The sequence below is a fragment of the Bactrocera neohumeralis genome, chromosome 4 (assembly GCF_024586455.1).
Source record: "Bactrocera neohumeralis isolate Rockhampton chromosome 4, APGP_CSIRO_Bneo_wtdbg2-racon-allhic-juicebox.fasta_v2, whole genome shotgun sequence".
Taxonomy (NCBI): Eukaryota; Metazoa; Arthropoda; class Insecta; order Diptera; family Tephritidae; genus Bactrocera; species Bactrocera neohumeralis.
Window position 1 is genome coordinate 67,398,525 of NC_065921.1, and position 14,383 is coordinate 67,412,907.

At 32.8% G+C, this 14,383-nt stretch overlaps 1 protein-coding gene across 1 annotated transcript in view; it reads right to left on the bottom strand.

Moving 5' to 3' along the window:
* LOC126757008 (uncharacterized) overlaps positions 1 to 14,383 on the bottom strand; it is a 281,474-nt gene that overhangs the window by 67,367 nt on the left and 199,724 nt on the right. Inside the window, exon 9 of the mRNA XM_050470556.1 lies at positions 11,102 to 11,231. Coding sequence (XP_050326513.1) covers positions 11,102 to 11,231 — 130 coding nt within the window. The remainder of the gene's footprint in view (positions 1 to 11,101; positions 11,232 to 14,383) is intronic.

Consider the following 14,383-nt stretch of genomic DNA (forward strand, 5'->3'; position numbering starts at 1 on the left):
ATAACTTGATTGCATCAGAGAATGTTTTTAGAAGCAAGAAAGCAATAGATATAGTGGCTACCGGAAGGCGGCTGAAAATATGCTGGCTTCTGGGAAACTAAATAGCTGATGAGATTGCCAAGAATTGCCATAAAAAATGAAACCCGCTAACCGATAAATAATGAAATTTAAAAAAGAGCAGACAGACGGATTAGGGTAATACGGAACGTTTTAGGGGCATGCAGTATCGCCAAGGTCATGCGCAACGGAAGATCTCGAAAGAAATACTTGACGTTTTATATCTAATGACAAGTCACAACTTACTAGTATTATATTAGAGCCGTATGGGGATAAGTACCGATGATACAAGAATATAGCGCAGGGAAGTAGGCATGAAAGAGACGCTGAAAGACCTCCTCTGCTTCTGAGCAGCCTTATCAAAAACTCAACTTGTATATCGCAGTTCAAGGGACTATATAAAGTATCAGAATATATATATACTATATCAGTCTCTAATAAACTTATGTATTTTTGCAACCGAAGGCAATGATTTTTACGGTTTTTACAATTTTTTTTTTAAATGAATTGCTTTTTAAAAATAAGTGGTTTTGTAGTGGTTCGGCAAAATTTACCAAAGTGATGAAATTTCTGACATTTGTAAGTGGGTGAAGTAACCATTCGTCTGGTAGTGAAAATTAATGTATCTTCTTCTTCTTCTTCTTTATTGGCGTAGACACCGCTTACGCTGATATAGCCGAGTTTAAAAAGTGCGTCCGTCGTTCTTTCTTTTCGCTGCTTGGTGGCAATTGTAGATTCCAAGTGTAGCCAGATCCTTCTCCACCTTGTATTTCCAATGGAGTGAAAGACTTTCTATTCTTCTTCTTCTCCAGACGGGTGCTACGCCGAATAATCTTAGAGCTGGAGCGTTTTCATCCTTCAAGACGACATGTCCTACCCAACGTAGCCGCTGTCTCTTAATTCGGTGAATCATGTCAATGTTGTCGTATATCTCGTATAGCTCATCGTTCCATCGAATGCGATACTCGCCTTTGCTAATGCGCAAAAGACGATAAATCTTCCGCAGAACCTTTCACTCGAAAATTCGTAATGGCGAATCATCAAATGTTGGGGAATGATGAGTGACTTATAGAGCTTGGTTTACTTCTCAATTGTTTACTCAGTCTGAAGGAGCACCTATGGTGTTAATACTTTTTCCAAGACAGACGAAATTATTTACGACTTCGAAGTTATGACTATTTACATTAACGTGGGAGCCAAATCGTGTCGACTGTTCGTTGAATGACAGGAGATATTTTGTCTTGCCTTCGTTTTGCCATTGTGCATTACCAAATAAGAAATGCGGTATCAGTACAAGATTATACGAAAATGATTAGGAAAAGTGAAGCGAATGAATAGAAGTTTTAGAAAGATATAAATAAGGCTTTCTTCTCCTGGTGGTGGTGAATTATCGAAGATTTCAAGCTACTATAGCTTTTAAATATATCAAACTAAGAATTTCCTTTTATTTACAAAGTTATGTTTTGTCGATTTTAGTTCCAAGTGAAAACGACTTAGTTGACAACTTTTCGGAGCAGCTGTTTTTAAGGAAAGCAGATTTTTGCTCAATTGAAACTTATTTATGGTTCTTAGGGATCTCGTTCTGGACATTTGAAAGTTTTTGGAAAAGTAAATGCTGCTTAACGCAGTTCTCAAGTGATCAAGGAGATACAGACAGTTATACAGCAAACCTGAGAACTTATCTAACATATTAAGAAATACCAACAAAACAAAAAGAGGTTTTAGAAAACAAATGTTTGCAACAAATCACTAAAATAATCAGTCATTTATTTGCAACATGTTGCTCTCATTAAAAGAAGAAGCATCATTAACAACGCCATCGCAAGAGCCGACATTATGTGAGACACAATAAACGTAAACTAAGAAAATTACTTAATATTCGATGGAAAATTTCGCTGACAAAGCGGAGTAACAAACACGTGAAGTGAATTAGAGAAAAGTATCATTTTTGGCATAACGACTTGACAAAATGTTGCACCACAAGTGCCATTGATTTATATCAATTGTATGTGCTCGCTGTCGCAAATGAGTGAAGGACGAGGAAGCCATGCTAACAAACAAAAAAATGACAGAAAGCAGTAACAGAGTGATAAAAGCAAGAAATGTAAGTGACAAACAGCCATCCAAACCGATAAGCTAGAGCAAAGTGCGTTTTGGGGGTTGCGAGAGGAACGCGCGGAATGTGAGACATTGCCTGCTACACCGCTTATGCGCTGCGTCAAGTGAAGCTAGAACAACTAGAGTTCTATAGTCACCCAATCAGTCATACAAATGTCGCTAATGTGGCTCATTATCGTCAACCGACAGAGAGGGAGGGTGAGCGCCGAGTTACAGACCCACATAACGAATAAATGCCTTATTAATATAAAAAATGGAGTGAAAAAAGATTGCAGAGACACGGAGTACAAAGAAATATTTTTGCAACGAGAATGGCGGGGTGAGGCTATCAGATGTCGTTTATTATAGTTTTTTCCTGTGGAAAGAGGTTTTGATATCTAAAACGAGTCATTATCCATGATTGATAGACGTCAACAGATGAAACTCAATGTAGTTAGTGACAAGAAGGAGGAATATGAAGAAAGCAAATATAACTGAAATTACAAGAAATAGGAAGATTAAGGAAGGAAATGAAAAAAGTTGGGGAGAAAAGAGCAGCAGACTGACGAAAGATATTTTATATGAACATAGTTGCATAAATATATATACAAACTTATGTATATACTTATGTTGAAAATATTATTTCAAGTAAATATAAGTTGAATAGCAAGTTCACAGAAATTCACTGCTCATTTCTGAAATTCCTTTTTATAAAAAAAAATATTTTAAAAATTCTAACTAAAATTAATTTATACTTAAGTATATTTTATAGTCACCCTTATATTTCTGGCCAAGCAAATCTAATTGTCTGCACAAAAGATTCAATAAATATACAAAAAAAAACAACAAAAAATAAAATCACACTAAATGCTTTAATGTGGTTTGACAAACGAAAAAGACAAAAGAAAAGAACCTTCGAAAAAATATTAGAGAATGCCTCATACAAGTAGAACAAAAGGTGCAGCGAACTGAGCGATAAGCCAGCAGTAAGAATAACATGCCGAAGACATAAATCAATTTGTTTAAGCATTTTGCTGTGTCTTATTGGATTTGGTATTGAATTATTCAAAAAGAATGAAGGAGGAGATTTAAGTGCTCACTGTTTGAGAGTGAAGAAATGCTGACAAGTGTAATAATTTATAGGATGTTTGAAACACAAATAGCTTGTGCTATCTCTCGTATTGACTGGGTACTACCAAGGCACTTTACTATCGTTAACTTAGTAATACAGCCAGAAAACCTAATTCCTAACCGTATCGTAGGTAATCCAAATGGAGAAAACTGTTAATATTTTACGAGCTAAATCATCAATGCCGTTACATGACGTTACATGATTCCGGTCGAACTACTCAACCGATTTGCTTAATTTTATTTTATTTTTCTGCTTTAGATGATCCAAGCATGAGAAATCGTGTCCGCCAGTACAAAAATGCATCTCATTCAACCAGCCATTTCTCCGACAGATGTCATCAAAACATTCCGAAAAAATTTGTTAATACACTCGGCGATATACCTCACGATATGTGAAAAAATTTCTATTGTAAAATAAAAATTTCTATGAAAAAAAGAATGTCAAAAAAAGGCCAGATTACTCTACCGACACCTTAAAGAAAGAACGCAGAAACCTGATATTATTATTCCAAAGACTATCTTTTGACAATTATGTTTTGAAGATTATCTTCTTCAAATGTTGTTTACTGCTATGGTGCATCCGTTGAGTTCAATATTCGCTGACTCCTTTGAGCATTTCGACTGGTAACTGGCGAAGGACACGCCTGATGTTTTGCCCTAAGGTCTGAATAGAAGCGGGATCGTCCGCATAGATTTTAGACTTTACGCATCCCCACAGAAAAAAATCTAACGGAGTGATATCACGCGATCGTGGTGGCCAATCGCCGTCTTAATGAAACTAAATGTGGCCAAGATCTCCAGCTTCAATTTCAGGTATTAAATATTCGATTATCATGACGCGATAACGGTCGCCATTCATCTTATCGGCATAATTTTAGAAAAAATATGGACGGATGATGATTGAGGCGGGAATGGGCCTTATCATTCAACAAAATTTTGTACGAAAACGTCGGATGTTCTTGGAACTTTGAAAAGCCCATATAGCAAAGCTATGTCGTTTGGAAAAGTCGAGCGAGTTCTTTCACAAGCTGTATTTTTTCTATTTAATACGTAAAATGCGTCAAGACGGTCCATACGTCAGCCTGAGTTGCTGCGAACGGCGCCGAATCGACTCTTCGTGTATTATTCAATTATTAATTCTGGGTCTCAAGATAGGTGATTATTCTATAGTTTATGGCGCCACCAAGGTGTATTTTCATTTCTATCGTTCTTGTAGAAGAGTAATCATTCATCAAGGAGGGGGAAGGGGGGTATTAAATGTTAGCTGGGTATTTCCCTTTATAATTATTTCCCATGTTTAATTCGCTTGAGAAGCAGAAATAACTCAAAAGGGTTGTTTTTCATGGCTCCAGAGTCCAGGATTGAAAAACGTATAAAAAGATCGCTACTGAAATAATAGTGGATTTGTTCACAGGTTATGCAGTTCGAACGAGAGTGTGTTCTTGGTAACTAGAAATATTAGCAGCTTTCCTAAAAACTATTTTCGAAATGTTTTATACTGCTATAACGACTAAAATAACAGAATAATTTATTTTGTGCGAGATCTGAGCTAATGGATAATGGATGATGATTGGCTAACTGACTTTAGAAACACAGAAATTCATATGGATTAAAATTTCTTTGATAATTTGTTTTCCGAGAGACGAAATAGAGACTGATTTCAATTATTGGAAAGAACATATTGAAAGGCCGCTGGGAAAAAACAATTATGACTGGAGATACATAAATAACTGATGATGGAATGTAAGTAGAAATTCAGTTCTGTTGGCTTGACATCGACAGTAAGGTTATTTTAGAAGTTGGACAAATGCGTATAATTAGAAATGAGATTTCTTGAAAGAAAGGAGAATGATAAACACTTTGTGGACGAAAGTCTTATTATTAAGTAATCATTTCGGAAGATATAAAATATAATATATATCGTTAAAATAAAAAATATATCGTTAATAAATACATACGTAGAGACTTAAATAAAAAAGGGAAAAACTTCGAATCTTCCACGAGCACTTGAAATTTTGGTCCACAGTAAAAGATCAAAGCCAATCAATGCAAATTTTTTCAAAACTACTACAAGTGAACTTCAGTAAGCCACTCAAATCCTTGAGCAAATCGAAGTAGCAACGAAAAAGCACAGCAATTGAGCGGCTATAAGAAATCAAGCGATAAGCGCCGCGCTTCAAAAGCACAAAGCCACTCAAAAGTTTATGTGTTAATATTAATATTGTTGTTGTTGTTGTTGTTTTAACATGCCACGTGCTATTTTTATCGAATTTGAAATTCAAAATTAAAACAATTTCATCCACGGCACGTCAATGTCTGGAAGATAGCAAACTGACAGGGAGCGGCTGGGGAGCCGGCGCTTGCCCGCAGTCAAGGAATTTCGGAAACTTTTCAAAGCAATAAGCAGAAAAACAAATTGTTGATGAGCGAGCAAGTAGAAGTTAAGTTAAATCAACAATTGTGCTCTTCACAGCGATTAGTGGGCAGGCGGAAAGCGCTTGTATAAGTGTGTATGTTAGCGAGTAAGGGTGTGTATGTGTTTGTGGGCACTTGCTAACTGTGGTGCGAAGCAAAAAGTTTAAGAAAGCAAATAAAAGAAAAAACTCAACAAAAACAATAAAAAAAACAACAGCAGCGGACCGTTAACGGTACTCCAATCTAATCTGATAAATTGGGATTTGATTTTAATTTGAAATTTTTGACAAGCTACAAGCGTTTGTCTAACAAATAGCTGCCTGATAGCTACATGAATGGAAAACAACTTGATAGAACATAAGTATTAAAAATTGAAAGGTGCACACATACACACACATGTGACCATCAACACGCACACATACATATGTAAGCGTTTGTTTCGTTTTGATTGCTTGTCGATTTCTACTGAGTGGATGATTGGGCAGAAGAAAAAGTTATTGCCGCCGAAAATTTTGAAAGTTGGAAAAGTTTTTGCTTTGCAAATCAAGCATGGCAATCGGCGTGGATGGCCTGCACAAACCAACGGCTGTTATGCACAATGCTTGTTTTCGTATCGTGATTTTAGCCATGGATAATTGCGTTTTGGATTAGGTCACTGAGCTGGAACCGCAGCGGGTGGGCAGGGGATTTTTAGAATTTCTGCTATTCTCCAGCGAACAAAATTGCTGCTGAGAATTTCATTTTGTTGCGGAATTTAATTGATTATAATTTCTGTGCTCGCCTTTTCGCTGAACGGTATTTAATGATAATGAAATGCATGCTGAGTATGCAGCTGGGAATGTTAATTTTGGCATTAAACTGTACTTTTGGCCGCAGAAACATATAGCACAGCAAAAGTCGGAATAAATTTAAATGCTTGCGGGTAAAACATAAGGAAAATTATTAGCAATAGTAATCATTACATAATATTTACTAAGAAAATACTTTTAATTATAATAAAGAATTTATGAAAAACGAGCTTTTGAAAAATCAAAACGATTATGTATTCAAACTAATTAATAAATTAATTTAAATAATTACATAACTAATAAGTATAATAACTAATTTAATAATTTTTCGGATATTTAAAAAAAATTTATTTTTAATTATTTTATATTTAAATTAAAATTAAAAATTTAATGTTTTAGTCGATATAATAGGGTTCTCATGTCTATTATAGAAAAGTATTTCTAGTGTAATTTGTCAAAATACATAAAATATTTTATTCATCAAAATTTATTTTGTTGTTTTCAAACTACTTCCCACTAGATGTAATGCACTTATGTCACCGATTTTTCCAGTCCTCTAAACACTTTTCATAAGCACTTTTTGGAATGATCTTCAGCGAATTAAGTTCTATCTCTTCGATCGACTAAACACGGGTTTCACGGAGCGGCAATTTCAGTTTGGCGAACAAAAAAAAATCTCACGGAGTCAAATCTAAAGCATAGGGTGGTTGATCGATGGTACTCATTGAGTTTTTGGTTTTAAATTCGGTCACAATCGTGGCTCGATGCGATGGAGAATTATCATCTTGTAAAATCCATTAATTGTTCTCCCACAATTTCGGCCTCAAACGCCTCATTATGGCCAAATCCTTATTGAACATATGTCCCTCTAGAATAAGTTCGTGATGAACCAAATTAAACAGATTAAAAATATCGTAAAAATTAATGAGCACACCCTTGTTTTTGGAGCGGCTTTCGCGTATTTTTTTTTTTTTTGTTTGGTGTTGGCTCGTTTTTACCCTCCATTCCACTGATTGTTGACTTGTTTGGCATGTTAGACTCATACACCCATTTCTCATCGGCAGTTATAATGTTCTCCATGAATTTGGGATCGAAATCGGGTCAAGCATGTCCAAAGAGGCCTGCTTCGGTACTCTTTTCGAAGAAAATTCAGTTATATCTGAACGAGTCGAGTAAGAACGCATTTCATAAACAAAATATTCACCAAATCATTTGAGCGGCCTCGCGATAGATGTTTTCAAACACCATATCCTCCACTTTTTTAATATATTCATCAGTTGAAGAGGTCGAATCTTTGAAGGCTTTCTACCACTCGTAGGCTTGTGGTTTTGATAAAACTGTATCACCTTAAGCCTTTGCCAATACTCGCAACTATTCCGCACACGAAATTTGGATAGAAATACAAAATTTGAGACAAGCTGGGGAATTGTAATTACAATTTTAGAGTACTTTTTTGTCTATTTGCGGCTGATTCTCGCTAATGTTGGGTTGCCAAACCGAAAATGATAGTAAAAATTTCCTATTTATATTATATATAAACATATATGATTCGTTGTATTGTAGTTAAGGGGTGTAGGGGTAAGACCTCTACCATTTAAAAAAATTACAAAAATAGCTCTACGTTATGGAAAGTTTTGAACTCAAATTCGTAATCAGGACCCCTTAAATATACCACAGACCTCTTAGCAAATCAGTTGCAAGTTTTTCCTTCAGATTTGTTGTGTAGATTCCACATCGTGCTGATTTGTCAAAATTGACAATTTATCAAGAATCGTGCTGATTTGTCAAAATTGGCAATTTATCAAGAATCGTGTACTTTATTTCATAAGAAACAAGCTCTCCTCTTAATGAATTGTCATGTCAAAAAAATACTTGATAAAAATCTTGATAAATTGTCAATACTTTGTTAATCTCATGTGCAGAAAATAGAAGTGTAAATAAAAATTTTAAAATTTATTTTCAAAAATAATATTTCAATGAGGTAAATTTACTTTGAAATAATATATTTTAAAACTTTACTTCAAACAAAAAGTGAATTCTGAAATGTATTTTGAGTTAAGCTCTTCTTCATGACAATTGCATTCTAGTTGAAATACTACAACTCAAAAGGGCAGCTCAAATTATGAAAAGTTTTCTATATAATTAAATAAAACTTTTTAATAGCTTACGTAATTAACAACAATTTTGAAGTCTCATAAAATACTTATTTATATAAAGTGTTGTATTTGAATTAAGTAAAAAATAATCACTGTACTATGCATAAATTGATGATTTCTGATAAGAAAAAGAAAGAAGAAAGCTAAAGGCACTAGGAAATATGTAAATATTTTCAGTAGGGTTGTTCACGATTTGAATTTTGTGAAAATGATAATAATAACGAAAAAATATAGAACTTAAATGAACATGAAATATTTTTTATAGATGTGGCAACACTTTGACATACGTTTTTTAAACTAATTATTATATAAACGAGCTACTAAAATATGAGTGTTAAAATAATATGTTTAAAATTATTTTTAGTTGAAATAAATTTTGAAAATAGTGGCAACTTTAAACAATTTTTAACAGCTTTTCATTAAAATTTATGAATTATTACAATTTACTGTCAAAAACTAATTGTTTACGTGGGTTTGTGTTCAAAGTTATTTTTGAGAAATTGTTGAAATAAATTTTGAAAAGATGGCAACTCTTAAATATGTTTTTTAGCAATTTTTCCTTAAAATTTATGAATTATTACAATCTACTGTCAAAAAATTGTTGTTTAAGAGGGTTTGAGTTAAAAAATATTTTTGAGAAATGTTGCCACATGTTTAAAAATTTTCAATCTTATTAAAAACAAAACGAAATAATGTAATATGAGTACAAAACGAAGTTAGTTAAGAATTTTTACAAAAAAATTATTATTAAAGGTATTGCCGGAGTTTTGAATTCAGTAATGTTGAGAATATACTAAGTGTTTACCAAAGTTTTTTTTGTGTAAAGAGATTCGTATGTGTTATAATACATAAAGGAAGTTTAAAGAATACATAAAAAATATTTATTATAAAAGTCCATATTTCATTTTTTTTTAACTTTAATGTTTAGTTAAGAAGTAATATTTTTTGACTATTATATATAAAACTTGGCAACTCTATAAAAAAACAAGCATCACTAAAGTATTAATTTCATATTTGAAACAGCTTCGAATCGCTCAGACATTAAATATCAATTCTGCACAAAATTTCGAGCAAATATTTCCTCAAAAGAGTGAACAAAAATAATTTGATCTCTTACTACCACAGCCTTAACGGCCCAAGGAGAATGTAGCATCAGCAAACGGAAGCGACCTCAAAAATTCGCCCACTTTAAGTTTTGACGCCTACATTTTGTTTTTATGCTCATATTTTGGCAACACATTCGCGCTGTCGATTTGCCATTTACCGCTATTAGCGCAAGCATTGATTTGACGGCGCCATAAAAAGTGTTGTCGATGGCAATAAGCGCAATATGTTGCCTACAAGATGGCTCGCAAAACGAAGTTGTAAAATTGCACGCAAAAAAAATTAAATTGATAAAAAAAATGCCAACACCAGCGATGCGACTGTTGGCAGCCGTAAAGTATGCTACATTTTTGGTTCATTGTCAACAATTTTGCCACGTGAGGCAGTTTGTGTGCTTTAAAACTGCTGCTGTCATCAAACCTACGTTTAAGCGCACAGTGCTTTTCCCACCCCACTGTCCTTGTGTTCGCCTGCACCCACACACTCACACACTCCCGCTGAGCACTTCCTTACATATCTTCTGATCGTTTACGTAATTTCAACGTTATCTAAGTGCTCGGCTTGGTGGGGTTGATTTTTTTATGCATCAACATACATTTGTCATGCATTGTTGTTGTTGTTGCCTAACTACTTAAGCACAATTTTTGTCAATTTCTTGCCATTTCGCTATTTGGCGAATTTTGCATAGGCAATTTCACGCATTTGCGCTAATTTGTTTATAACTGTGCGATTATTTACATGTGTGTGTGTGTGAAGTACTCTGCATAGTGAAGGACTTAAGCATGCATAATATATACATATATATATATGTAGATATGTATATATATGCATATATATATATATGGATACTTTTCCGTTCGAAGGGTGTGCGTTGAGTCGGCTTAGAAGGGAATATTTGTTAAAAGCCATTTTCGAAAATGAATATTTGAAACCATTTTGTTGTAGTAAAAATCGAATATTTATAATGTCGTTAAGGCGTAGGAGGAGGAGCGGGAGCGTCTAATGTGTGGGGACAAGTTGAGTGAGAGCAGCACTTTCTTATATGTCTACCAGCTTTTGCCAACATAACAGCATTTTTTCAGATGTATATGCTTTTGTGTGTATATTATCATACATATGTACATATGTATGTGTGTATCAAAATATGTAAGGAAATGTGCGTAAATATTTACTTTACTACCCTTATTTGTATTTACTGCCATTCGCTTTAGAAAAAAGTAAATTTTCGTTATAAAAGTAGACTCATACATACACACTCAGTAGCGCTGCCTAATATGCCCTTCAATGCCCCACACACACATACGTGTAACAACATTTTTTCATTGTAAAAAATACATTTCTTCTTCTACTTACATCGCACACTCAAATAATAGCCAATCGATGAGTATTGAAAGTTCAAATGTCGTGACGTGCATTTATACCAGCCGGAGTGTTCGTGACGTATCGATGTGAAGTTCAGGAAACCATCGCCAGTTTGTGGAACCTGAAAATATGTAGAGTGTAGAGACAAAAAATTAGTTTCATTTGCATGTTCGTTGGTCAAAAAAATAGAAACAGAAAGCACTCAGCAGAAGAAATGTAAATTTTTGTATAATATAGTAAATACGTGTCCACTTTAGGTATATGTACATATATGTATTATTTATGTATGTATGTACATATGTACATATGTATATAAATGTTTGGTATTTAAAGATGAATAAAAAATGTACATAATAAGTCTTTTAATCAAATATTTCCATAATATGCAACAATGTACGCTCGTATACTTAATTTTTGCAAAAATAAACTTAAAAATTTCTACTACCTTTTCCACTACTATTTTCAAAAAATACATCCTTAACTTTTCTTTTTACATTAAGTTATATACATATGAATTAAAATAATCATTGCACATATAAGTATTAGTAGTAAACTACATATTCTACTACTATTTTCATAAGATCTTTCATCAAATAATTGAGTTTCATTTGCAGGTTCATTGGCCAAAAAATCAAATTAGAAAACATTCAGCAGAAGAAATGCGAATTTTATATGTTAATTCCAAAATGTTACTAAACACACATTGTACGTTCAGACTACATAAAGTAGTATATACCAAAATTTAAAAATTAATAACAATGTAGGTAAATTGCTTTTAATCAAATAATTCACTTCTATACTATTCACGCGACTACTTAGTTCATATAAGAACAAAAATTTCTACTACCTTTTTTACTACTGTTTTTATAAATGCTTTATTTAACTTTTCTTTTGACATCAACTGAACAAACTTCAAAAAAAATTCTGCTAAAAAAATACTACTTTTTCTACTACTATTCAAAAAGCTGTTTTGGTATTTTCTCTTTTGCATATGCATACTAATTTTTAGTGCAATTCTCAAAAAAACTACTTGTAAAAAAATTCTAATACTTTTTCTACTACTATTCACAAAAATATTTCTTTAGCTTGTTCTCTTCTACAAATGCTCTTTTTTACTGCAATTATCAAAAAAACCTTAAAAAAATCTAATACTTTTTTACTACTATTGAAGCTTTCTTTAGTTTTTTCTCTTTTACCAGCTAAAATAGTATATAAAATAAGGGAATCAATTGATTTTTAAATTGTATATGTGTACATACATATGTACATATATGTATGTATGTATACTCCTTTTACTGCAGTTGTCTACGATTGTAAATGAGATTCATTGTTATTTTGTTTTAAACCGACATTGACACTACTATTTAGACTACTACTTTCGGAACACATTCGCATTTTAAAAGTTTTATGTCTTATGCTACTATTCGCTATATGTACTCCAATTTTAAAAATATTTATGTACTACTTTTTTTCAAATTCCGCGTGCCAAAAATAAAGTTAGATAAGTTTTTATTCCATTTTTATATTTACTTTTTCCGAAATCAAAATAAGTAATATGTGTAAAAAAATATTTCTCTATTATTACTTTCCACATGGATAATAAAATTTTACATATCTACTACTATTTTCAAAATTAGTATTATATTATTATTCTTTTAATCTTTTACTTGACTTTTAATTGTATTTATCGAGTTGAAATGTAATTTAATATATTATAATACTACGTTTTTAAACTTATTATCTACTACTTTTTTAAAACAAGTGTGTCGTTACAATATGGTAAATAATAAAATAAATCCTTCTTGCAATTAACTTCAAGAATATTTTTTAACTACTACTATTTTCAAAAGTAGCTTATCAACTATTATACTTTTTCATATATTCTGTACTTTTTTTATTTGCCAACTAACAATAAAATTCAATATTGGTCAAAAAAATATCTTACTGAGCTCCCACCGCTTCTGCTACTATTCTACTGCACTTTTTACTCATAATAGAATTACCACTGATTAATGCTGTTCTCATATCATACCTCAACCCACGCACTCGCCACTTAAATTATATTTTAAGTTGACTTAAAACTACAAAATTATTTGAAAAACTCTCCAAACTCCTACACAAATACACTTAAAAACTAAAATAACTGTTTCAACTAGCAAAAACTAAAATATAAATAGAAGCTAAGATAACAGACAGCCCACAAACAAACAAATCCAACTGACTACAAACACAATGACAAAAGTGGAAAAGCAAATTTGTCGCTGAAATCAGGAATTGTTTATATGCGACTGGCGGCTGAATTTTGGGTTCGCTCTTTGTTAAAAAAAAATCCATGTTATTTAACTTTACCGCAAAGTACTAAAACTAGCAGAGCCGTTGCGAAGGAAGAGGGGCTTAGTAGCCACACATGTAATCACAAATAAATATACACAAGTGTGGATAGCTGTAGACATATGCGTGTGAGTGTGTGGGAGGAAATTTGCATATTTTGTATAAACACTTGTAGTATTTGCTTGTACAGTTGGTGGAACTTATCTATGTGTGTGTATGTGTGCGTACATTCGATGGCGAATGCCCGAGAAGATGAAGGGATAAATTGTGTATCTTAGGGATGCCAGCGTTGTAGTCGAAAGTGGTAGTTACTATTTGTCTTTCGGCATGGGAAGTAGTTGAAGCTGCTTATTTGGGTACATAAACGTATCTATATACGATGTAGTTACACAGATGTGGATGTTGTTGTGGCAGATGGTGGTAGGAAAAATTATCAAAATTTTGGGTACATCATGTCTGAACATATGTATATATGTATGTATATGCAAATATACAGATATATGGTGTTTACGGTTAGGCATATATACATATATTTAACAGTTATTGACAGTCATGTCTACTTTTATTTGGAATTTGCGAATTTTTTCACATAAGGGTGAAAATCACCGAATATGTTTGAGTATTGTGAAATAGTTAATTGCTTGAATATTCCTTAGTAAAAGCGTCACCTAAAATGCAAAATAACGTAACTTCAATTTACATAAATTGAAGGGAAATCATTGTAATTGAAACCACTCATTTTGAAACTAAATTTGAGTTTTGGTTATAAAATGGTTACATTTTGCTTATATCTGAGAGCGGAAGCTGAACATTTTCTGCTCATATATGTATGTAACATGATGTAATGAATCGTCGTTGCTACACAATTTCAATTTTTTTTGATAATATGTTGTTTTACATTTCAAGTGACGATATGGTGTAGTGTACAGGCAGAAAATCTTC